Consider the following 27,020-nt stretch of genomic DNA (forward strand, 5'->3'; position numbering starts at 1 on the left):
GACTGGTGAGGATCAAGAAGGTTGTTCTTGTGAAGATAGGAATTACTACACAGTCATAGTCCATGACACAGCAACAAGCAAAACAGTCTTAGTCGACATGCAGCGCTTTCTTTGGAAACATCTCTTCATACTCCAGAAAAAACTGACACATGTGTACCGCAGTGTCCTGAGGCTGTGAAACATCACTGACTGATCCACTGATACAGTGTGTTGACTGATCCATTCACACAGGGATAGAATGTACCACCGTGCTCAGCGGAATGTGAATGTGTGCTTTTTTACAAGGGTGAGAAGTGGTCGTGAATTAATGAAAGAAAGATGTTAAAATTGAAACCAGGGGGAAGAACAGTTGTTCCATTGGATTCATGTGTTATCGTGTAAAACTAACACCGCTCATTACCAGAGACAGAAAATGATCAAACATGCCTCAGGACATGTGTTCGTGCGTGCGTCAGTGTGTGCGCCTGTGATGCGCCTTCATTAATTTCACTTGACTCCTTCAGGCATGTGTGTTTTATTCCATCTGGAATTACTACAGTTACATTCTTCCAAACGTTATAATTTGGTTATTTTGTTGTAATGATTGTTGCGTGACTGTAAGAATAATTGTTGTCTTTGTAGCAGTTATGGTGCAGTACATTTTTCTGTCTCCCACACTGCTTCCTGTGTTATTTCCGCTACAACACTGATGGTTTTGTCCAGAGAGAGAGGAGTGTGGATTTCTGTGGGAGCGGCCCTTCTGCTGTCACTCTCCTCCCTGGCTGCATCAAGACACGAGCATGAAGATGGAGCAATACCGGAAGTCGGGCCACTGCGCCTTTAAAATAAGAGCATACACCACTGGTGCTTCGGGCAACATGAAAAGAAAGCAAGAATAAAGTAAAAGCAGTTTATTCTGAAATCCTTCAAAAGAGAATCCTGGTCGTGTCCAGCCTTGGTCCCGACACCGGGCTCGCTGCTCGCTCTCAGTGCGTCCAGCTTCACATCGGTGACACCCTCCCAGGGCACCAGCGCGCGCCTCGTCGCTTCTGCCATTGCGTTGGTCGGTTCCTGGAAAATATTGCTTCACACTCACATTGACCCTCCCACCGCTGGAACAGCTGCATCAAGTCAGTCGAACACAGGCAAGAAACACCGGAAGTGGTGCTCTGCCTTCAAAGTAAAGGGAGAGAATGTGACACGATCGGGTGGAAGGGACGAGTATCGGAGGGATTAGAACAGGATTTGTTCGACCTAAAACATCTGATGGAGGGGACAGCCTCAACAAAGAAGACACAGGCAGCTACAAAATGCAAATGCAAAGTGAATAACATTTCCCCTGAATTGTATCTTTATTTTGAAACGTGCAACTGGATATGACTTTGTATATTGGCTGGCTTCACGTTGATGTCGCTGTACAAAACATACAGTGTAGACCTGCCAGCTCCGCGTTTATGAACTCATCTCCTCCGGATCAGCCTTTAAACACCACCCTGAGGTATGGAGTGTTTGTAGTGGAGGAGCAGGATCACACACACACACACTGGATACTTTCATCACACTCTTTTGGACTTGGACACTCCTTTTTCTGTTTGTGTTTGTATGTTCGCTGGATGTGGATCACATTCAGGAGGGATCCCAGCAGACATCCCCTGGTGGTTTGGTAAGTTAGGACTCTGTCTGTCCTCGGCAAATGATCGATTCCTGTGAGTTCCTGTTGAAAACGCCACAGTGATATGGAACAGGATCTCTGCTCCGCTTGTGTTACTTGTTCCTGCTGCTCACAGGCGCTTGAAGAACCAGCTTCAGGAAACGTAGGACGGTTTGATGGTTCTTTAGTAAGAACCGAACTCTACGAGCAGACAGGAGCAGGAAGGAATAGATCGCAATGTGCGTGTAAACCAATAAACCACCTCTAATCAGCAGTTTGTTTAGTTCCAGTTTCTCTTCGCAGTGGGGTGGTGAATAATTCATTTGTGAGAATGATCATGAATGGGCAGTGATTCTGGGTTGAAATGTCATGTCAGCGACCGAGCAGCGCACTGAAGTCACCTCTGTGACCAGTGAGCAGGTCTGCGTCCATCACTGCTGCTCTGTGGCCGAGGCACACGGACTCCTGGGATGAGAGTAGTTGGTAGAGCACATTGTCTCGACGTGACGCCAGCCGGGGAGCCTGTGAACATCTCAGGCATCAGTCAAACCCTAAGACGTCTTTCAGGTAGATGTGCTGCTGAACAGCACTTAAGAGACAAGCAGTGGTGATAACATCAATATGTGTGTTGTTCTTACAGTTCCTTGGAGACTGTTTTTGTTAATGAACCAAAGACATCAATCTCTTCCGTGCTTTTCTTTAAGTTGTGACATCCTCTGTTCTTAACCCTCAACAAGAGTAAGGACAAACTACCAAAAAAATCCTTTAACAGGGAAACAATATAGAAACCTCAGAGAGAGCCACATGTGAGGGATCCCTGTCCCAGGACGGACAGAAGTGCAATAGATGCCCACTGTCTGAAATAACATTCATCCACAAAATTAAAGAAATTTAAATATCTGTCAATGGGTAGGAACCAACCACAGGATAACAGATGATTTCCACAATCAAAGAACAGTTCAACATATCATCAGGAATGTGTTTTTCAAATACATTTTGAATGGCAGTAATCATTGGCTGTAATTATTCCTTTATTTGCTTCAGTGTTTAGGAAATGGCAACTGCTCTCAGTGGCCGAAACCCCGGCGGACGTGGACAACAGCGAAGTAAGGGTCGGATTTTAGGTATCATTGACGCCATCCAGGATGCAGTGGGACCTCCGAAACAAGCAGCCGCCGACCGCAGGACTGTGGAGAAGACCTGGAAACTCATGGATAAAGTTGTACGTTTTGAGTTATAAACCTGTCAGGCCTGTCTGCCAGATGGAAGGAGGCACAGTCTTTGTTGTAGATGCACATGGAGAGTTGGAGCTATTGCCAATGGCCGCATGTGTTCCCCTTCATATTATCTGATAGTGTATTTAATTAATTTAAGCATTTGTTTGACAGCCTTCATTGTTCCACAGCATGAATGGCACATATTATGATAACTCATTAATGATGTGCCAGCAGAGGACTGATTCATGCATTTGCTTAACCAGATGCTCAGTGGTAACATTGTAACATTGTAAAATGAATGAAGTGCCTTTCAGACTCCATCAAATTACGTGATGCTGCTGTGTTGTCAAATGTCAGCTTAGTTAATTTGATGTGTAAACTTGACAAAATGTCAGAGCATAAAACAAATGTTCATCACTGGATTTCTTTGCCACAGGTCCGGTTGTGCCAAAATCCCAGACTCCAGCTAAAAAACAGTCCTCCATACATCCTGGATATCTTACCTGACGCCTACCAGCACCTGCGGCTTATACTGGGCAAATATGAGGAGAACCAGAGACTGGCACAGCTCAGTGACAATGAGTACTTTAAAATCTACATCGATAGCCTTATGAAGAAATCCAAACGGGCCATCCGGCTCTTCAAAGAGGGAAAGGAAAGGATGTATGAGGAGCAGTCACAGGACAGGTAAAAGATCTTCTTATGAGAGAAAATATTTATCTGGAGGTTTTTTCATTGTATATAAATATGTAATATATTCATTTTTACATGTCCACCTGCACATCCTCCCCACACTCTGTGGCCATGTTAGAATAGCAGTAAGTAGATACATTTTTTAGTACCGATGTGAACACATGTGATTTATTCCATTTGAATTGGTCTTGTCTGGCTTTTCGGCAGGATGTAGTTTATATTTAAGAGTAAGTGATGATGAATGTGAGATGAGTCCAGGCTGTGCCTGTGAGTGTTCGTTCAGGCATCGTCATGTAGTTCATTCATACTTGTACATAGTCCGAGCGTCCAGGGAACAACTCCTGTGTCAGAGGCCTGTCCATACCTGGTTGTAGGCTTCATTATATTTTTAATTGCCGTATTTTGAGAGAATAGACCTGCACAATTGGTCCGGATTTTCTCTGGAGTTTGCCTTTCACATGAACAACGCAGCAGGAGATTCTCTGGTCAGACACATTCACAACTACAACAGAAATCTCTGGAGTGTTCAAGGGGGGGGTGCAGCATGCAGAGGCAGGACATGACATAAAAATCACACTGTGGACATCATATGTTTTTGTTCATAGCACTTCGACACTGGCGTCGGCCCATATCACCAAAAGCCCTTTTGACATCTTTGTCGCTATCTTCTACATTTTACTGCTTTTTCATTCATCGAGTTATTTGTATTTTTTTTTTTTTTCAGTTTTGCGTCTGTCGTTTGTTAGAAACTTCATCAACCCACCCACTCACTTGCTCTGAATACACAATAGGAGGATCTTCTGCTGGGTTCTCACACAGGCTCACTCGGACATTCTCCAGACTTCCTAGGGGGCTGGCAGGAGAAACTCAGGAGAATGTCCGGAGCCTCTCATTCATACATTTGTGTTCTCATATACAGCCCATCCAGAGCAGATTATCCGGAGTTCAGTGCATTCTGAAAACAGTTTATGTTGGCTTTTGAGATTACAATAATAGTGGGGCACAGAAGTTAAACAGAAGTTAAAGTTCTCTACATTGACCTTTCACTGGAAAACCACCTTTTTAAGTGACGATAATCCTCTGTCACCTCCCAGGCATGCCGGCCAAAAGGGAGTTAAATGGACAGAAGTTTCATATATTATAGTTTTGTTGATAAACATAAACAACTCTTTTGCAATTCTGAGGCTACGCTCTGTCTGGGCCACATGGTTCCACGGCTGTGTGCTGGTTTGAGTTGGTTAAAGACATAGATGCTGCCTCTTCAGTTGTCATTGCTCTCGAACAATTATATAAACATTTTTCATTTTCTTACCCAATGACAACCAGGGTTCTCACATCAATCTGGAATTTTACATTTGTGGATGTTTAATTTCGTCTGAACAAAATGAAAGTACCTTTCATCTGTAGCTGCAACTTTGTATACAAGTATAATTTCTGAATTTCAGAGATAACTGTATCTTTGTTAAGCTACAAGTTGCTAATCTTTAAAAATAATCTAATTGTCATTTCAGACACAATTAGTCATATTTCGGTCCAAAATTATCTGTCACTGTTGTGATTGACAATAACCAACAATTGGATGACAGCAGTGGGGCTGTGGTGACAGTAACTAGGGTGATCCTTTCACCAGGATTACAGGCAGGACATTCAGTGAAAGAGAGGAGAATTGAATTGGGACATATTCAGCACAAAATCAATGTTGTTGTCACTTGTAGTTATCTGCGTGTAGCAGCCAATGCTGCTGCCATTGCTTCTGTATGCTTGATCTTACAGAGCATCTTTACTGAAAATTGAATTCATGCTCAAATTTCATGTTACTGTACTGTGATAGAAGTTGCTGACATTGCTTGCTGAGAGGCTGCTATTATTAAGTCAACCAAATTACAAGAAAAAGCCCCCCCATCAATTTGTTTTGCATTATCATCATGAAATGTGAGCTTTGAGCCTGGACTATTTCCTTTAACAATGACCTAAGGCATTATGATCACTTAGCAAGCCTATTCACTGGAGCAGCGGATGTAAGGAGAGTGAGACACCGTGTACAGTGTGGGTTCTACTGAGTAGTAAAATTGTGTAGGATCACTGTAAAGTACGCTGTGGACTGGTTCACTATCAACCACTGTGCTGTAGGTACCATAATACATGTTTTTATGAAACTGTGTCCAAAAAGGAGAGAGGACATTGAAAGTAATTTCATTCCTTATTGCTGTCATTTATTAAAGATTAGAGCTTGATATGATTGAGAGCGATTCTCAGGAGCTTGCTATGTTTGCCATGTGCAGAGCAGAGGGAAAATCCCCACGCAATTTACATCCTGTTCATATACGTATTTCCTCTCTGGTTGAGTGTTTGATCTATCTGTGTGACACCCCCCACTTTTATTTTTGCTTTCACAAACGTCTTTTGTGTAGAACAGCCCTGCTTTTGTAGCTTTATCTGTCACGCAACATTATTGACAGTATTTGCAATGATCACTACACACTGCTGCTGAACTTATAAAAAGGGAGGAAACCCAAGTTAAGATAAAAAGTTGAATCTCTTGATCAATTATTCAGTAAATTATAATTTAGCGGTTTTTAGTTTTAGTAGTTGGTTACATTATATTTTAATATTCCTCATCTCCTCAAGAAACACAACATAAACCTGTTTCCATCAGATTTTATGCAGGTTTAAACAAGAATCATGACATGTCCCTTTAAACTGCATCTTTCAAAAAGTTTGAAAGATGCAGACACAGCATTTTTACAGTCTTATCAACCACTCGTAGCACGTTATAGCACAAGTCACATTCACCCATGCACACAACAGCAATTTGATGTTCAGTGTTTTGTCCAAAGACACTTTGGAATGCAGACTGGTCATTGAACCACCAACCCTCTGATTAGTGGACGACCCTCTCTACCTCCTGAGCCACAATTGCCCACGATATAATATGATATTGTATTGTGCAGGCACGGTGAGAAGGTGTAATCCCTAATGCTTCTAATGTTCTACTTCAGATGTAAAATGTTCTACTGTTTGGCAAGTATTTTTCATTCTAGGCCCATAAAGAAGAGTTTTAAACCCCAACCTTCACTCAAGAGAAAAATGATTTGACATTTATCATGATAATATTTACTGACTGAAATTGAGATTTTGAGACAAAATCTCAATTTGTTCAAGGTTCAGTGTTAAAACAAACCACACTTATCACGATATATTGGCAATACACCAACAACTACAATCACAATGAATACCATTTCTCTCTGCCACCTTTTATAGAAGTCCAATTTAGACAACTAGAGCCCATATGAAACACATTTAGGCTTTACATTTTTTTTTTAAATAGACCGTGACCAAAATATTTCAGGCTTGTATTTGCATTTACAGAGTTTCCCGCTCAGCTATATATTGCTATGTGATATGGTTTTTCTTTCTACTTTACTCCAGCACATCTTAGTTTTAAGTCTGAACAGTCTGCTTAATCTCCTTGTATAGCTGGATGGATTATGAGCTATGACACAACTGGCTCCTGTAAAAGACCACTCCCCCCTGCTCAACATAGATGGAAGAAACAAGTACAAAGAATACGGCTGCTTCTCTTTGGAGTTTTGTCCTCTTCAGTGATATTTGCTTTGTCCTCCTCAATCTTTTTAGCCCTGAGGTCTCTGTCCCACAAAAAAAACTCCGTAATCTACTCATGCTTTTCAATTTTGATCAAAGTCACTAAATTATTAAAGAAAATTGGGTGTGTAAGTGAGAGTGTGAAGAGTAAGTGGGAATTACATGAATCTGAGGTGCACATCAAGGCATCAAATAACTGCAGATGCACAGGATTTAGTTCACATTATAATGGATGTAACTGCTGGCGCTGTGTTATGGTAAACATCAGTCAGCAGAAAGTTTATTTTGATGTGGGAGGATGTGAAGAATCTCCTCGGCCCTTTTTATCAGCAACTCTGCCAGTGTATAAATGATGTTTTACACAACAGTCAATATCCTCTTACAAATATACATGAAAGGAACACATTCTCTTTGAGGAACACGTCACATCTGTCTCCAGAGACATGGGTATACCCATATGTGGCCTGCTGTGCCTTTGTGGCAGCCTGTCTAGCACAAGTCTGTTTCATATGCTTGATTAACTGCTGTGATCAGCCCCCAAATGTTTCCTTGGGGCTGCACTCTATTTTAAGACATCCATGCGTCACACCCAACCCCCCAGCCACGTTACCCTGTCTTCATTGTCCCAGACGCCACATCTGACCACCTGATCCCCCATCCCCCTGCTTCTTTCTTTTCCACATGCTGAGCAGGACAAGGATGTGATAGGAATATTAACTAGGAAATTAAAGAACATAAGAAAATTACAAACAGCTGGTATTTTAAAGAAGTAAAAGTCTTTACAGGAACTTTCTGCTCTTACGTTAAACGCTCATGTCTCTTTGAGTTAATTGTCTTTGACCCTGAAGTTACATTTGCCACTTAAGCCTGAATTTTATTTCCATTTGTAGCCTCTTTTGAATGAAAATACCAGGGAGCTCCTAATGTGAGTCTGCAGGTCGTTTAATTTAATTAGACAAATTAATTAAGATCATTTTTTAATGAAGTCTTTATTTTCCAGAACAAATCTTTGGCACCGTTACACTGGCAGTGACTGAGCACCTCCTCTCTGCCTTAGTAAAGAGTGATCTGTGGAGAAGTGGAGTTTTTGACTACAAGTTGCAATGTGGTGGTCATCTGTTGTGCATGTTGGCAGTTAATGGTCAATTCAGCAGATATAATTCTTTATTCAGCCAGATGAATCTTTTCTGAGATGGAAACTGTTCTCAGCGGAAGACCTGCAGCCACAGCATAAAATGACAAACACAGAAGCTGTCAGCTCATAACTCACTGCTGCACAGGATCAGTTTGCTGCATGAGATCCGTCATTTTCCGAGGCTGAGCTGAAACTTCATCAACACACCCACTCACTAGTGCTGAATACACCTCAGGAGGATCTCCTGCTGGGTTCTCACATGGGCTGACTCTGACATTCTCCAGAGTTCATAGGGGGCTGGCGGGAGAAACCTCCTTTTTTTCTTTTTGCATCTGCTGCATGTTAGAAATGTCATCAACACCCTACTCACTTATGGTGAATCATGCGGTGTCGGCTCCTCCAGACTTTCTGCGGACGTAAAGCTAGGGGACTTGCCCGAGAGGCCCTCACTCGTACATTTGCCTTCACACATACAGCCCTCCAGAGGATGTCCAAAGGATCTCCGGAGCTCAGTGCATGTCTGAAAGCAGCTTAATTGAGATCGTCCTTGGCTTTAGAAGGAGATTCAATGAAAACAGACTTTCACAATCAATCAATTAGCTTTATGCAGAGACACAATTACAGCCAAGTGAAGTGCTCACTTGAAAGTTGTGTGCCTTCTTACTGTACTGTCAGAAACAGTTTTCTTAAATGTCACGCCACCTTATTATATTATTATATTTCTGTCTTGTTTTATTTCAGGTCTATTACAGGCTGTGGAGATGATGAAATTCCATGTAATGTATAGTGTGTAATGCACATTGACAACAGTGTGACTGCATACATTCTAGTGTGTGTGGCCACACTGCAAAATCTCCAAAGCCCTTGTGTGAAACAGCCACTGTGCACATATGAAGTGATTTGCACCACGGGGCGTTTTACAGCCGGCCTGTCAGGCACGCCTTCAGCAGCTTCCCAAAGTGATTGTCTCTAAATCAGCTGGATTAAAAGTGCACTTCTTTTGCCAGGAAGCAGTGTTGCGGATAAAAGACAATCTGACCGCCCTCCCTTCCTCTTTGACCCATTTACTCACCTGCCCCCATCTGACTGTGAATAACCCCTGACTCATGGTTCAGTGACATGTTGGAGAAACATCCTCAGTATTTTTGCTGTGAACAGCGGTAATGATGATGATGATGATGAGGACTGTTATGCTCAACTTGTGAGTGGTAAAACCAGATCTAGTTGGATAAAATAAAATACAAATTTATTCTGGAGGTTAAATTAATAATCACAAATAAGTAAATCAATTAACTAAAAGAGGGGAACAGGATGAGTGGATACTGCATAAATCAAAGAAATACATCTTTACATTGAAAGGTTGAGACCTTACAATATTATAAATTGAGGAAAAGTTGAGAAACCCAACGGTTCCAAAAACAAGCAGACACTTGGTGACTGTGGAGAGAAAAACTTTCCTTAACAGGAATAATCCTCCAACAGAACCACACTCACTGGCATGAGCGGGGAAAAAGGGGAAGAAAGAGGAGAGGTGGATGGAAAGGGGGCAGAGAAGAGATGGAGAGGGGATAGGGAGGGAGAAGAGAGAGAACAGGAACAGTTGGTGAACTGTCCGATTTAAATTCTGTCAGCTGGTTGTTATAATGAAAATAATAAGAGTGATACTAGCGTTAGCAATGTTATTGAAAGTATAGGGACATGTAGTAATGTGATCAAAGGTGTGTTGGTCTGATTAGTCTAAATGGCAGTTCATCTTTTGGTTGCAATCCAGATGGGAATTATTTTAAATTGAGGCTTGCTTTGAAACCTTCCTAATTAGAAGTTTAGCCTCTGTGGGATTAACAGTTGCTCTGAGTTACTTTTACTTAATCTCATCAAAGTCAGCATTAACAAAACAAACGTGCCGGTTGCAGACTGCTTCTGTAGTTTAAAAACATGTTCAACTTGGTCCTCAGGCTGAAGGCACACTGCCCGTCTCCACTGACTGCTACTGAGTGTGGGTGGCCTGTTTAAAAAAAATTGTATCAATAGTAAATGTATTGCATGTCCAGATCGCACCAAATTTCGGCACTCCTCTTCCCCTGGCAGTTTAATATATACTTGATAATTGTGAAGTCGATAAGATGAACGGTTTGCGAGAAATGTTTTCCACCGACAGACAGATAGATGTTTGTGGAATTTGTAGGTAGGTGTGTTGTGCCAATAAGTTAAGGTCTGTATGACTACAAACTAGAAGAAGCTTTGTAGAAATGGTTGCTGAAATGGCTCTAAATTAATGTCTCCATTCTAAAATCCACAGTAAATCGCAGTTTTATTCATATTCAATGAAAATTCAAGTGTTGCTGCCTCACAGACACCAATGGCTTCTTTGATAGAAAAAGGTTAAGTTAAAATAAGTTAAAATAAAGATTTTTGTATCTCTGAATATTTGATTCCTGTTACTATCACAGGCTGCAGGTAGATAAACTGAAAGTGTTTTACTGAGTGAATTACTGAGATGAAAAGACAGGAAGTGTTTCCTGGTGAATAATCTTGCCACATTTCACACATTTCTCACTTTGCAGAATGACTAACCTTTTCAATTTAGACTTTTCTTCTGTCTTTTATAAATACTCTTTGTCTGAATGACAAACTTTCCAGTACTCGCATATTGTTTAATACTCTGTAGACAACCTGAAGTTGAAAGCAACATGTATAATCTTTAATGTGGAATCAGTGGAATGATCTCGTACACGTTTTCACATGATGGCACGTCCCAGCAAGCAGTCGTACTTTGAAGTGATGATGTCACACGTTCCCATGGAAGACCTACAAGGCCTGAGCGTGAGCTTAGATGAGTAAGCCTCCAAAAAGTAGAACCATCTGGGGAGGAAGTGGAGCACCAGAGGAGGAAGCCAGAGCCAGAGGGGGGTTGGGGGTGGAAAGGGTCATTGCTAAGCTAAACTTGTGCTCTGACTCAGGTTTTGTCTGCTGAGACATGGGATGGACACAGAGGAGTTTTCTCTCCATGAATCAATCAACTTCACAAACTCACTCAATATTTAAACCTTTGTAACCAAATGAAGGAACAGTATGTCGTTAATGTCTCTTCTAAACAGTGTGGTGATATGTGTTTTACACCTAGAATCATAGACTTTGAAAGACATTGTGACTCTCAGCATTAACCAGCATCTAGCCACTGTTTGACCCTATCTCCAGAGAGAGGCAGGAGAAGTGTATAGCTGCTTTCAGACATGCACTGAACTCCGCACCTCCTCCGTATTTTTGCCCGGAGGAGGTGCATGTGTGAACGCAAATGTCCGAGTGAGACACTCCGCAGTCTCTGAGGACTTTGTCCGCCTGGCCTCCTAGTTTAATGTCCGTTGAAATCCAGGAGAATCGGATGTTTGGATACAGCACAGTGAATCCATCCCCCGCTGGATTCACTGTGAGCGATTGGGGTTTAAGGACGCTTCTAGGGCGCAACAGATGCAAAAACAAAAATAAACAAATATCTCCCCGTGAAAAAGTGGTGTCACACATGCAGAAGACACCGCCGAAGATGTCAAGAGAGTTTGTGGTGATAAGAGCCGACACCAGTGTCTGTGTGAAGAATATCACGTGACCTCCACAGCGGAGTTAACATGTCACTTCCTGTCTCTGTCAGCTGCGCCCGGCTGCTCCACCTCTCACCTGGATAATGCAGAAGATTTGTTGCTGTTGTGAACACGTCTGTGCAGTGAGTGTGTTGTGCATGTGTGAAAGACAAACTCTGGGAAAACTCCGTAGCCAATTCTCCTGATTTTGCCCGCAGGTCATGTCTGAAAAAAAGGCTTATGATTTCCTCCTCGTTATCTACCTATTATGAAATCTGAGATTCAGCGTCACCATGGATGGGCTACAAAGGGAAATGTTCATGAACACAAACTCTTCTGGTTTAGCCACAAAGTGAAGGAATGGGAGACCATTCCTTCACTTTGTGGCTTTTTAGTACCTTTGATTGATGTTCAGCTGTTTTTCTCTTTGTGTCGAACGAATTGCTTTTAAGAGCTCATCCTCCCTCTCTCTGTCTTAATGGAAAGTGTTCTGTGGCTCTTTTTCACTGGAGAATGATTTTCCTAAATAATTGATGCTAATAACAGTCCTTAGAAACAATTAAATCAGTGACTGCTGACTTCGTGCCTGTCCCTTCTAATTTCTATTTTATCTCTCTGCTTTGACCTGAAGTGTTTTTTTTCCTTTCCCAAACTATTTCGAAAACCTCTTCATCTCACCCTCATCGCAGTTGTTTGTCCCCCACTTCCTCTTTACCAGCTTTTGTCATATTCAGTGGGGCATCAGCAGCAGCAGATGAGGAAGAAGGGGATCTGATAGTCATCTCATCTGTCTAATGGTTCATTTATGAAGCCAATACAGTCCCTCATGGCCACTCTACTCTCGATGTATCTCTGCTGTCAGCTGCACAAGCACAGCCAAACCCAAAGACACACTCATGTAGGAAAACAAGACTGACCCCTTTTGGATTAAAGTATGTAAGTTGTAATCAGGTCCAAACCTTGTATTAAGGACCCTTTTACCCCCCACACACCCCCAGCACCGAACTTTAACCTCAAGGCCTCATTCTCATGGGATATCTCCAATCCCATACAGCATGATTTAAATCCACCCTTCTCCTCTATACAAATATATATATATATACACACACAGACAATATATAGACCATTTACCAGAAATGGGACAAATGCTTGTAGATCAAGCATTTGACATATATAATATACTATATTAACATATTTGTTGTAGGTCTGTTATGATAAATGTATCCCTAAATACTCTCCTCAACAGTCTGTGACATCGTTCAGGTGAAAGTAAGCCAGTAGGAATAGAGACCGTGAGCAGTTGAACAGCATGAGTGCAGGTGTCACCAATATGGTGTGGTATCATGTAGGCCGGTGTAAGCAAGTCCGAGTGCTTCACTGTAGGATTTTACTTGATTTCAAAGGAGGCAGAGATGTGATTTGTTTTGTGAAAAATCTGGTGGATGAGAACCTATTTGATTTCATTCTGTCGATGGGTTGGATATTAAGCACACAACAGAGCTGTCGAAAGATTATCGCTAACAATTAGGTGTTAGTGAGCCAACAGTTTCTGGCCACCCTGTTCCACACTATCTGAGTACATTAGCCCTAGTGAAGGGGCTGGCTTTCCTGGGGCGCTTGTCAAAAGAGCCAGATTACACAACCAGTCAAATGGCAAAGAGCATGACAAGGACACACGGAGAAGACTAACGAAGCAAACCTTGTGAAATGTTACTGCAAAGGGCTTAAATATACACTCTGCACTCTGTGTCCAGTAACAGGATGGAAAAGGCATGTGTCGCAGTGAATTCTGGTGATGCAGCAATCTTGTAGAAATGCGGTACATCCAAAATTATTGCAATGCATCATACAGCTCAGAATGCATATTGCTATTTGTCTTTGTGTGTTTAGGAGCTGAGCCCTCCTCCATAAAGAGGCTGGAAATTGAGTTCCAGTCAGAACCATTGTCTAAGCCTCTGCAGCCTTTCCCTCTGCATCCCAGCGGAGAGTTTTTGGCTGGTCCATGGTTGATTAGAGGCCTAATGGTGACTGGAAGAGCGTGAAATTATTGAGACGGGTTTGGCTTTGTTGGTGCAAGAGCGCGCGCGCGCGCGCGCGCACACACACACACACACACACACACACACACACAGACTGGAGTGTGTATCATTGCCAGATATGCTATGTACCTGCAAACTGTGTGTGCATGCTCAAGGACAAAAAGCATACAGCATCTGATATATTGTACCGTAAATAATTTGACCCAAACAGCACTGAGATTGATCGAGGTTTGCTGGTTGAACACATTGCAATGATAAATAAATCATTCCTGCCATCTAGATGTATTAAACAGAAAACTATACAGAGTACTTTGCTGCATTTCAGCTCATTCAGCATGAGTCAGCAGTCCAGTGTGTACTAAAGACAGGTTGATCTGGAGAATAAATGCATTCTGACACCTTATGTCGCTCTGAAGGCCTTTTTGTGCTGCATGATGCCACAATGCAGTGAGAAATGTTGTGGATGCATCTCAAACCCTCACACTGTGGCTGTCAGTAGCTCTTCCTCTTCCTGTAATTATGTGACTTGACATGAAAGTTCTTTGAAGAGTTTATGAGAAAACCTGGCTGTATATGTATACTTACAGGTGACGTTCTTCACCATACCATAACTAGATGCTGCCACTGCAAGGGGCTGCTTTCAATGGCACTTTTCACTTGAGACTGATTCACATTAGATATGAAAAATATGACATCATAAACCAGAAGGACTACAACATAAACTCACTGTGTGGGTTTTGTTTACGTGCTGATATAACTAAATATTCTCGAGTATACTGAGCATTACCCGGAATTAACCACCCCCAAAAAGTATTTTATATGAACAGTGACTTTAAAAGGTGCTCATGCTGCATTATTCTGTTTCTTAATTAGCTGGTATGAAAAGAGCTTTCTAACTTGTCGTGTAGTCACTCTACATACTCATACACACATACACACACACAAACACACACACACATAATATATACAGTATATAAAATATTGTGCTAGTTAAGTTTCAACCTATAGAATGTGTCGGTCATCTGTTTCTTCTGTCAACAAAAGTAAACCTTTTTTCACAAGTGAACAAATGGTGTGAAAAACAAAACAAAACCTGGCTTGTTCTGTGCTGGTTTGAAGGAATAATTAAAAGTTTGGATGATGTGCTGTCCTACTCTCTCTCTCTCTCTCTCTCTCTCTCTCTCTCTCTCTCTCTCTCTCTCTCTCTCTCTCCCTCACTCACTTACCTCACACCCACACGTATGCACACACAGACAAACACAGATACACAGATACACACACACACTCAAAGCTTCTTATCAGCACCCCACAGCCAGTGTGCTGTATTTGTCCCTCACAGTCACACCTTGGGCAAAGTCACCTCATCTAATGTGTTTGTGAATATGTGCTACCCTGGAATGTTTTCGAGCCTACAGTCTAATCTCTTGGGGAGCTGGAGACAAGTCCCCATCCCAGGGGAGAGAGAGAATCACCAGCACTTCACAAAGAACAAGCAAAAGAATCCCTCCTCGACTGTCCTTCCTTACCTCCTTCAGGATTTACAAACTTACATTTGACCGCTGTAAGCTTAAACTCCACTGTCCACATCTGAGTTATTTTAGCACTAATCTCACAACTCTCTCCCTAATACCACATCAAAGTATGACTTGTGTGGGAAAAGTCTTTAACTGTACCGTTCTGAGGATTCAAGTCCTTCTGATTATTTCTCTCTGTGGCATTGCTCAACTCTGTGTTGTTCATGCAATTTAAATGCAAATTAACATTTTTTAGATTGTGTAGACCGACTGGAAATGGAATGGAAAATCCCAAGTAACTTTTGAAAAGATTTGTCTCACAAAGTGGTGTACAAAGTCAAATATTAAGGCTCCACCACTGCCAGTTTAATGCTCTTAATGACATTAGCAATGGCGACAATTTATAGATTTATTTCAGTGATGTTTCCGGGGAGAATTCATTCTATTCTTTGTCTTTATTGGAAGGTTGGGGGTTTTAATCCTGGCAACTCCGTTCCCCATGCATGTTGTGTCCCTGGGCATTGCTGTATGAATGTGTTTGTGTGGCATAGTTCGCCCATAAATGAAAATTCACTCATTATCTTCTCACCACTATGCTGATGGAGAGGTGGGTGAAGTTTTTGAGTCCACAAAACACTTCTGGAGTCTCAGGGTACCAAAGAAGTTCGGTATCATCCATTAACACCACATTAAATCATCTCTGCACTTTGAAGAACTGCATATTGTGTTGGGACAGTGTGTGAAAGATCTGTTTCCAGTAAGCCTGAAGTCAACAAGGTTTTGGTCAAATAATTTCCATATGGTGTCTGTCAAGCATTTTAGGTGCACCAACTGTTTCCTCTGTTTTCTCACCTCTTCTCTGCAGGAGGAACCTGACCAAGCTGTCTCTGATCTTCAGTCACATGTTGGCTGAAATCAAAGCCATCTTCCCTGGAGGACAGTTCCATGGGGACATGTTCAGGATCACCAAGGCTGATGCCGCTGACTTCTGGAGGAGATTTTTTGGAGAAAAGTAAGCTTCACCCCATCTTAGCTTGCAGCTCTGAGTTGGTGCTTTTATTTCTGATAGATTCATTTTGTGATAGGGAGATGATGTTTCCTGGTTTTTAATATCCAGGATATGATCTTTTTCATGATGGTTCAGATATAACCATCATGATATCGGTTTCTCAATATAATGATATGAGGGAGAAATGCTTGGATGTTACCCCAATACAGTGTAAACAACATTCACTTAGTATCATGATTGTTGCTTTATCTATTTTTATCTGTATGAATTGTAATGCCTGGTTGGATGACACAGTACAGTTCAGTTATCACCTGTACAGTTCACCTGCTGAACAACCTGCTTCTGGAAAGAAGCTGTTCCTGTGTCAGCTTGTGGTGACTTTTTTTGGGTCCCCACTTTCCTGTGTTTTGTTGAGGAAAGAATTTCAATGGCCAGGGTGGGAAGGGTTGCAGGTGATCTTCTCTGCACGCTGCTTCACCAAGGTGAAGTGCAGCTGATCAAAAGTGGCAGCTTGAAGCCTGAGATCTTCTTGGCCGAGTAATTGATGCAGTCGCTTAATGTCCTACTTGTCTGCTGAGCTTTACCAGACAGTGATGGATGATGTGAGGATGGACTCGGTGATAGCAATGTAGATGTGGAACAACACTGTTTGCCAGGTTTTCAAACCCTTTGAGAACACCAACATTTTGCTTGCGAGCTAGCTTACTTGCTCTGTGCAGCATTGCTGTTTTATGTTATTGTCATTTACATATATTTCACCCATTTGATGCTGTGGGAAACAGAAAAGGTAAAAACTGCCTTCTAAGAGTCACTCGTGTGCAGAGGATACTGAAACAAGCATACGTAGACATGCATCCAGCCCTGTGTGGCAGGAGTCAGAAGTGCACATGTACGTTTGTCTACATGGCTTAATTCTATTTATCACACACAGACCTGCAGCCAGTCTGCACTCTGAAATGTCATCTGGACTATCCCCAAATTAGCCCTGACTTCTGTGCTTGCAGTGTGTGAAGGGTGTGTGATAGAAAAGTGCTACATAACAGTCCATTTACACATGAAGGACTTTATAATCTTAGTATTATAATCACATGGATGTATTAGCTCCTCGTTTTCTTTTACTCTTTTCATCCCACATAGCAATCATGGACACACAAATACACACACACACACACACACACACACACACACACACACACACACACACACACACACACAGCTTTGACCTTTGTCTGACCTACCTGTGATAAGGACATGACCTCTTTATTTTTTGTGCCAATATGAGCCTATACAGCTGCATTTAGCAGCATCACATTTCGTGCTTTGTTAAATGACAGTCATTTCAATGCAGATCTCACTTCTTCAGTGCCTTGCCAAATGACTATACATGGTACTATATTTGGGAAAATAAAATTCATTTTCAAGGTGCATATCAGGGTTTCACAGGCCCTTATATTATGTCGTCCTTCTATTGAATGTATTAATAAATCTTTACAAGCATTAAGAGCTGTACTGCTCTCATCAGCTGTATTTCACTGGTGATCATTCAGCTCACATATAACCCCTGAAGAACCATTTGATCATTTAGAAAAGTGTCAGATTTAATGAAGGAGGAGTCAACAATCAATATACTGAATTTCCTTAGTAAAGCGACACTTCTCTATGTTGCTTTATGAAATGATTCAGGTATATGTCCTACCTACAGTCCCACATCATTTTCTCACATAACAGAATGCACAACTAGCCACTGATCACAATTTCATGCCATCAAATAATTCAAGAGTAAAATAATAAATAGACAACTTGATTTAAATTAGGCCACAGAGGAAATGTGTGAAAAGAAGAGATTTCTTCAGTGGCTCTAAGAGCTCAATGCTCTATAACTTCAGAAAACACATGCAAATAGGCAAAACGCATGAAACAGAAAACATCTCCATCCATTTGACAACACATGCACTGCAAATACTCGCAACACAACCAAATACTCACAACACAAAGCAAGTGTTTACAGGAGACTCAAAAGTGATGAGCACGGCTGAGACATGCTTGCTGTTGCCATGGTTTGTGAGTTGTGAAGTTACATGACACTAGCCTGGTTCCCAACTAATTAAGTGTATTTTGTCCGAGTACTTAAATTTGCTTGCGGGGCTAAGACCAGGTTAACAGCATTTATCTGTCAAAATATATGAATCATACAATAAGCCAACTTCAACTGGTATCCCCATGAGGTTTTGAGTGTCCCCTGGAAAGACTTTGCAGTCTTGTCAGTATTTGGTTGCGTTGTGTGTTGTTGAGAGTATTTCCAGTGCTTTTTCTTAATGCCAAGCATGTGTTGTCAAATTGAGAAAGATGTTTTCTCCATTTGGATGAGTTTTGTTTATTTGCATGTTTTGTTAAGTTGCAGGGTGCTGAGCTCTCGGGTCACACTACATTTCACCATCAACATTAACTTACTTGTGGATGTTTGTCAAATCTTGTCAGGAGACCTGTAACCTTTATGACCTTGCCAGGGGCTCAGTTTCCCACCTCACAACCAACCAAGGTCATAATGCATCACTCAGTCACAGATGTCCCAGACTCAGCGCAGCCTGCTTCAGTAAATGATCTATGTACATTACTTATGTCACATATGTCCCTTAGATCAATGGATTCCTTGTGTGTGATGTCAGTATATGGTGTAGTATACACAGTTTTAATTAGAAGGAATAATAGGAGTACAGCTAAAATATGCAACTTAATACAGCAGCAAAATGAAACTAATGATTCTAAGTCTGTGTGTTCCAGTCAGGCGTTGTCAGACACAGCACTGGGTATGTGAGGCTAATGTGTACAGGCAAGTGAATATTAAAGTGGGCAGCCATGCGTTGAACCAGAAAGTGATGTTCCCATCAGCCCTGCCTTGCTTTTATTACAGCCTTGATTACTATCAAAAGGCATTTTGTTAAACTCAGAGGTCATGAAGCATTCAACTGTGCTGTATTTTGTTGGGTTAATATATTGCTGTCCTTCTGCTGTCTCTTTTCCCTGTTATCTCCCTCCTTCTCTGCTCAGTTTTATCTTTTTGCTGTTGCAGCTGGTAGCTCTGGAACTATTGTTATATCACCACATTGCCTTGCAAGCTGTGCATTTCTATTTTATTGTGTCAAATCACAACCTATATCATCTCAAGGCACTTTACAGAGAACTAACAATATAATAGAGAGAAACCGAACAGTTCCCCCAATAAGCAAACACTGGGTGACAAGAGGAGACATAGAACAGTTGTGTAATTGTTGTATTCAACCACTGTCAGACGGGTTGTTAACAACAACAACAACAAAAACAATAATAATAATAAAAATTAGATTAATAATAATAATAATAATAATAATTTATATACATTTTAACATGTTCAATTTAGTGGGACTCCAATATCTTAAGATTTGATGGCCAGTACTAGTTGTATGTAGTTTTCCACCAGTAATGCAACAATACTATTAAAATATTTTTTATAATGGGAGTTATATGAAGTAGGGTGTACCTTTTAGGAGGGATGTTTATGTATTCAACTGTAGAATGCATCCATAGTTGGAGGACTTTCAGATGAGACATACAGTATTTCCACACTCATCACACACAGATTGGTTTCACTATACATACCTGACTTTTTTCATCAAAGTCCATGAATTATTCTCTGAGAAATAAATTTAAATACAGAAAAACTCTCGATCTCACAATGTCGAAAAAAGTTTTAAAAAATCCTTTATCTGCCCCCTGATACCGATCTGCACCAAAATTGAATGGGATCTTCCTTGGGTCATGGCCTACCCCTCCACAAAATGTGTTAATAAATAAACAAACAAACAGACAAAAACATAACCTCCTTGGTGGAGGTAACTAGAATGGGCCAAGTTGCACCAAATTGGACACACATATAGATATCAGTCCTCTAAATATGCCAGACTTTTTTTCATCAACATCTATAAATTATTCTCATTAAATCAATCAAAATGCCCTATCTTGCAATGTTAAGAAAGTGAAGAAAAGAGTCCTTGATCCGCCCCCTGATAGTTCCACCAAGTTTCGTGGTAATCCGTCCAGTAGTTTTTGCTTAATCCTCCGAACTAACCAACAAAGGCAACTGAAAACATAACCTTCTTGATCGACGTAAACCAAAGTACTTTACAGTAAAAGTCCTATTTGCCTATTCACACCCATTCTTTTTTATACAATGCTTTCTCTATTACACAGGGAAAAATGTAGTGTTCAGCATTTTGCCTGAGGACACTTTGGAATGCAGAATGGACGCTCAAACCACTGACCTAATGGTCAGTGGACAAACCACTGTGAGCCACAGCCACCCTTTTAATTCTGTTCATTAGCAAAAAAACGAAGCTTTGTTCATCCCCCTCCTTGTGACTGCTGCTGTTACTAAATGTAACACTTCATTCATTCAGAAAATATGTTGCCACTGAAGTTAATCCAGCCTGCAATTATATTTCTTGCAAAACAAGTTTGCTTTTGCAGTGTAGGTGACGGCAGTGACCACAAACATCTGGTGTTTGACATTTAGCAGCAAACAATATCACAAACAGATACATTTCTTTATCAAGACACCATCAAATGAAAAGTGTACATTTCTACCAGTCATGGTTGAGGCCATCAGTTTTTTTACTCTGTGTTATCTGAAAATCATTTACTCCGTCTTATGAATCTTCACACATGAGCTGTGAGCTGTTGTATCATGTGTCTTTTTGTAGACCTTCTATTGTATTCTCAAATATACATTTTACTAAATAAAGATACATAGTTAGAAAACAAAATCCAAAAGCTGCCCTGTGATAGGCTGGTGACCTGTGTAACCCATTAGTAGCCCAAAGTCAGCTGGGATTGGCTCCAGCCTCCTCACGACTCCCAGATATGTGGGTATAGCTAATGGATGTATTTGATGATATTTGATAAAACACCAGTTATAACACAAGCTGCTTGTATCCGTGATTTTATTATTGGACTTGTTGCTCTTTTTCAGGACAATAGTGCCATGGAAAGTCTTCCGACAGTGCCTTCACGAACTGCATCCCATCAGCTCGGGCCTGGAAGCCATGGCCCTCAAATCCACCATCGATCTCACCTGCAACGACTACATTTCTGTGTTTGAGTTTGACATCTTCACACGTCTTTTCCAGGTTGGTCAAAACATAACTGTGATTCAAATCTTTTTCACACATGCACATGTGCTTTACTCTTGGTTCCATACAACAGGGTACAACAGGTTTTGACATTTGTATGCAGTGCCTCTAGTTTGTTTTTACTTTTGTACACATCTTTTTTGTGAATGATTCTTGCAAAAAAGAAAATAAAAAGTGTTTTGGATCTGTTCTAGTCAGATTTGTATTTTATATCTTCCTTTGATGCGACATAACAACCCAGTCAGCCAGATTGCTGCAAGAAATGACTCCCACAAGTGCCACATTTAAAACAGGGAGACGAGCCAGCTATGTCATTCTGGAGTAATCCTTTCTGAGACCCCCGAGGATAAACCAGAAACAGAAAGCATTAAAACAAAAGGATGCTTGAAAAGGCTGGTGTTGTTATTACTTGTGTTGACACATCTGCAGGTGTTCCCTTCTCCAAACTGTGCTTTTACCGGGTCTGCTCGTATGATAGGAAGTTTCAAAGATGGCAGAGGTGGACGCTGCAGACATAGCGGTGGCTTTATCTTGAAGACAGGATGGGGATGGCCATATCTGTTCAAGGATTCTTCCTAGCTAGTTTATTTTTGCTGAAAAGTAGTATTACCTTAAACTGAAATAAACCATTTCTCATACATATGGATGTTGAATGTATTCTTGAAACTATGGACGGTATCACAGTCTTAAGCCAACTGCAACAGGGTGACACAGAAACATATTGATGCAGAGAATTAACAGCAAATGAGAAAAATAAATATAGAAACCATTTTGCTGTTGCATATTTTCAGTTCTATTTTTGTTCCTCTTTGAAATTTGTGGAAGTACTCTCTGTGGCTTTAGCTCCCTTCTGTTGCCAGATTACAGGCCCATGTGGCTTCAAGATGGTGTGTGGGCGGTGAGGCCTCAAAGCGATGCTTTACTTTGGCACAACCTTTGTACTTTGCATGTTTACTCCGAGCATGAAAAATAAGCATGTGAATACTAGACTGATTTTGTCAGCATGTGTTGCTTTTAAGAGGTTAAAAACAAACTGAAACCTCTGATTTATCGCTTTTTGACTTTTCATGAACCCATGGGCTGTCAGTGTGCTGAAGCAAATACAGTGGTAGGTAGTAGTTACCTGGGAAGCCACTTCAAGGCTGGTGTAACGTGTATGTTAGTCCCCTGTGGTCAGCCTCATGTCCCTGGCCTGTTGACTCACTGCTTGGGAATCCTGGTGGAGACAAGCGAGGGATCAGAGAACAAAGAATAAAAAAGATTTGAAAGGTTGGGCAGGTCTTATGCTTAATTACTTAAGCTATTGACTGTGGAAACTGTTTTTACCGTCATGAAAATGTACAAAATGTGTGATGGAACCAATGAATGACAGAACAGTGTTTTGCTTGCTTTCCAGTCTGACTGTGTCCCACTCAATAGTTAAGTGTATTTTTCCATTTGGCTGTCGACTGCCTCTTTGGGCAGGGCCACTCTCCAGTGTACCGCTCAGATCAACAAACTCACAGAGTGGTTAGGGCTTGCTCCATTGCCTTCTCAGCCCAAAGGCCAGTAATTCATTTGCCAAACCACCTATACAGTTTGGGCAGCAGATTATTGTCCCTGGTGAGCTCAGCTAACAGGCTGCATGGAGGTGAATGACGTGGCACCACATGGAGCCAGCTGGCAGCCCCACTGATCCCCTCCAACACAATCTTCATGCTCTTAATTCAGGGATCTGATGTACACCGCTTCTCTATCAATACCAATGTTCTTTTTTTAAGAGGCAGAATTTCTGGATTTGGGATTTCAGCAACATTATGCATCTCATTTACCTTCAAATAAAATAAGCCTCAAAATCATTAATACACTGACTTGTAGGAGGAGAATGGTGAAAGTGGGTTACTGATTGATAGATAGTGGCTTAAACTACTAGAATCATACCCAGCAAGTTCAAGAGTAATTAACTGTAGGTTAAACCGTGTTTGTCTCTGATATTCAGTGAGGAAACGTAAAAAAAGAATATCAAGAATTCTACATAGAGGTTGGTGTGTTTGTTAGAGCAAACACACCTGGCTTTGCTCATGAAGGCAGGAATCATGAGCAGTATAGAAGTTTGGCCACATTTCATTTTGGTGCAGTTAGAGTTCCAGACAAGAGATGGATAGAGGTTTAGTTTTCTGTTAATGAGCTAAGAGCTCGATGAAATGAATTACTATTATTGGCTGTACAGGAAGCTGTTGCTCAGTAAAGGTTATAGTGTTGCTTTAAGCCGGAAGTGTGGTTGTTACACAGGATGGAAAAAAACACTGTGTCATTAAAAGATAGACATACACATTTTTTGTTCTCCTGTCTTTGTGTTGTGTTGTGAAGTGTCTCTTTTATAGGTGCATATCAAGTTACACATTAATGTCTTGTTGATAACACATTTGTTTCACAGATCATCTTTGCTGCTGAGCAGTCGAGTAAACTGACTCCTCCCCTCAGCATAATATTTGCTAGTTCTCTTCTACGTCAACCATTTTGGCATCTGTATAACTCTGTCCTGCAGAAAACCTCAAACCAGCAGTAAACAAAGCCGAACACAGTGAGTTGCAGTGCACAAGCTGCTTCCCATGCTCTTAGTTGTGGAGCTGGCTGGACATCAGAGACCTCAGCCTAAGCATTTTCTCTCTCGTACATTCACTTTGTTTTTCCTGTTTGGTGACACCAAGAGAATTCAGATGCAGCCAAGTTAACCTACACTTTATCACTTGATGTTGAGCATATTAACAATATATGTAGAATGTCTAATAATTTGTTTTGTTTTAACAACTCTGGGTGGTCTTTTTTCAGCCATGGGGATCAATTCTGAGAAACTGGAATTTCCTAGCAGTGACACACCCCGGGTACATGGCCTTCCTTACCTATGATGAAGTCAAAGCCCGACTGCACAAGTACATCAACAAGCCTGGAAGGTATGGTTACTGAGTGGGTATTTCAAGTACCTAACACTACCTAAGATTAGAGTGGTTTAGGGCTGAATCAGTTTCTGTAACTTTACATAATTGACCTTCTCAAGACACCGTCCAAAAATGTGCAATTGATATCTTGTCTGCCTGCTGTCAATGATGGCTGATGTCTTTTAACTCCACCCTAGCTATAGCTATGTTTAGTTAATATGACATTATATTGTACTTATTTTATTTTCTCACAAATGCATGTGTCATGTGCAATTTTTTGCAATTAAACATTTGCCAAAAGTTAGACTAGTTTGATTACCATAAATTGGATAATTCATATCAATTACATATTATTTGTATAGTGCCAAATCATAACATACATTATCTCACGGTAGTTGACATAATACAACAAGCAAGCATTTTGGCGACTGCTGAGAGAAAAACTCTTTAATTAAAGCCCCTACAAGGAACTTTTCATTTTCATTGACATTGGTGCCTCTGTGGACAAAAGCGGTAGTGTTTCCACTGTCCCCTGTCGCAAACACCTTGTATAGCCAGCATTTGCATTTGTTTTGGAAGGAGTCTGCACCTTACCGTGAGGTCTGGGCAGCAGTGTTTGTATATAATGTCTTCGGCTGTGCACCAGCTGTTGTCCCTGTAAAGACACACACCTCCTCCACTGCTCTTCTCAGAGTCCCTCATTGGGTCTACTCTGTAAACAGAGCAGCTGGCTACTGCGATCGCCACGTCCAGGATGTGGTTGTTCAGCCAGGCCTCTGTGATGATGGTCACACAATGAGGCGTAATTCTCATTCTAATCTTATCCATCTTGTTTGTAAGAGACCAAGAGTTGGCAAAGAACAGACATTGGAGCATTGGTCTGTACGGGTTAGCCTTTAGCTTAGCGTGTAGCCCGGCTCGCTTACCCCGCTTCTGTTTCCTCTTCCTCCACCGCCTGGTGGGATGGTAATTCCGGTGGTCTCTGGGGCATGTAGGATCTCTGGGGGATTAAAGAAGTGTTGAGACTGAACCCCATGCCAGCAGAAACGGAAACAGCTTTTCGGGCCTGACTGTCATAGTCCAGCCATCTGCCTCGACACATTGTATAGTGTTGACTGTTTTCTACTTTAGTGTTAGTTATCCAATTAGGATTATGTCAACCCAAAGCGGAACTCAATGAGGGCATCTTGTCATATGAATTCATATTTTTTGCCTATAGTGCATGAGCCAGAAAGGTTTTCAAATTTTTGTATTCACTTCCATATTGTGTGGCTGACTGCAGAAGGTCAGTCGTGTTTCTCGTACTCGTGCTGTCTGTGGGTTTCCTCTTGGCTCATGGACTCTGCACTGGGATGACGTCACACAAATAAAAATTCCCTTATAGGCTCTGGAAAGGTAGAAACTACATATTCAGCCTTTGTTTGGCAAATCCAGAGTCCCATGGTGAGCTATATTAAGCCACACAGACTTGAAGACTTGACACAGTATACAGGCACAGGGCACAGACACACGATACGGGAGCATAATAACAAACTCTAAAGGTAGGGACAAAAGCAGAGGAGATGATGGGTTTAAAACGTCTATTACATCAAACATCCCCGCTATGGAATAACTGTAATTTTCAATTAGGTGGGCAACCTTTCACCAACATTTTTCGGTACGGTCCTTTTGGTTCGGTACGTACATGTATCGAACAACTGAGCAAGTCCACGTGCGGAACTTATTTGTGTGCGTCTCAAATTCCAAGGGACAACTTTAGCGAAGGACCGGATGTGCTGTCGGCTGGTGGTCTTAGCGACCACAGTGTGAAGACCCTACCTCATCATTTAACTCCGCTGTGTGGGAGCACTTCAGTTTCACAGTCAACAATAATGACAATGGACAAAGACAAGTAGATCGTACAAAAGCCGACATTGCGGAACCCTAACCCTAACTGTCCTAGCGTGAGAGTGTTCTCCACAGCGGAGAAATTGTTAGTGCCAGCAGGGCCACCCTCTGCAAACAATGTGGACAAGTAAAAATACATGTATTTGATCATGTTAATCATACGATACAATAACTGTGCAGTTTTAGTTCAGTTCATTTTTTATTATTATTATTATTTTTATTTATGAATGTTTACTTTGTATTTTACTTTGTAAAAATTACGTAGGAAAGAAAGACACAGCCATAGCTTACCAGGGTTGAATAAAAAGAAATAAACAATCAGTTTAATATTTTCTTTTGCTTGTTTCTACCGTACCGAAAACGTACCGAACCGTGACCTCAAAACCGAGGTACGTACTGAACCGTGATTTTTGTGTACCATTACAGCCCTACAGGGGGCTGAGATCAGCAATGAAGGTTCGCTTAGTGAAATTACATCACTGAAGTGAATGCTTGCATTGGCTGGGTACAAGTTAGAAAATAATAATAATGTATGAATTAATCACGTGAAAAAATGTATCCAGTGCGCAAAGGCCTGAATTGGATCAGATTCTGCTTTGCTGTTCACATTGATAAATTCTCATTTATCTAAAAGT

The 27,020-nt window shown here is 41.3% G+C and overlaps 1 protein-coding gene across 2 annotated transcripts in view; it reads left to right on the forward strand.

Moving 5' to 3' along the window:
- Nucleotides 1-1,080: 1,080 nt before the first annotated feature.
- Nucleotides 1,081-27,020, forward strand: part of cblb (Cbl proto-oncogene B, E3 ubiquitin protein ligase) — a 50,434-nt gene continuing 24,494 nt past the window's right edge. Inside the window, exons 1-6 of one of the 2 annotated variants that reach the window (XM_035179522.2) lie at nt 1,081-1,477; nt 2,675-2,852; nt 3,284-3,534; nt 16,272-16,418; nt 21,421-21,577; nt 24,392-24,513. In XM_035179522.2, the coding sequence (XP_035035413.1) occupies nt 2,685-2,852; nt 3,284-3,534; nt 16,272-16,418; nt 21,421-21,577; nt 24,392-24,513 (845 nt within the window). In that variant the 5' untranslated portion in view covers nt 1,081-1,477; nt 2,675-2,684. Of the gene's footprint in view, nt 1,643-2,674; nt 2,853-3,283; nt 3,535-16,271; nt 16,419-21,420; nt 21,578-24,391; nt 24,514-27,020 lie in introns of both variants that reach the window. The other variant, XM_035179520.2, reaches the window with a different exon arrangement.

The sequence above is a fragment of the Hippoglossus stenolepis genome, chromosome 15 (assembly GCF_022539355.2).
Source record: "Hippoglossus stenolepis isolate QCI-W04-F060 chromosome 15, HSTE1.2, whole genome shotgun sequence".
Lineage (NCBI taxonomy): Eukaryota > Metazoa > Chordata > Actinopteri > Pleuronectiformes > Pleuronectidae > Hippoglossus > Hippoglossus stenolepis.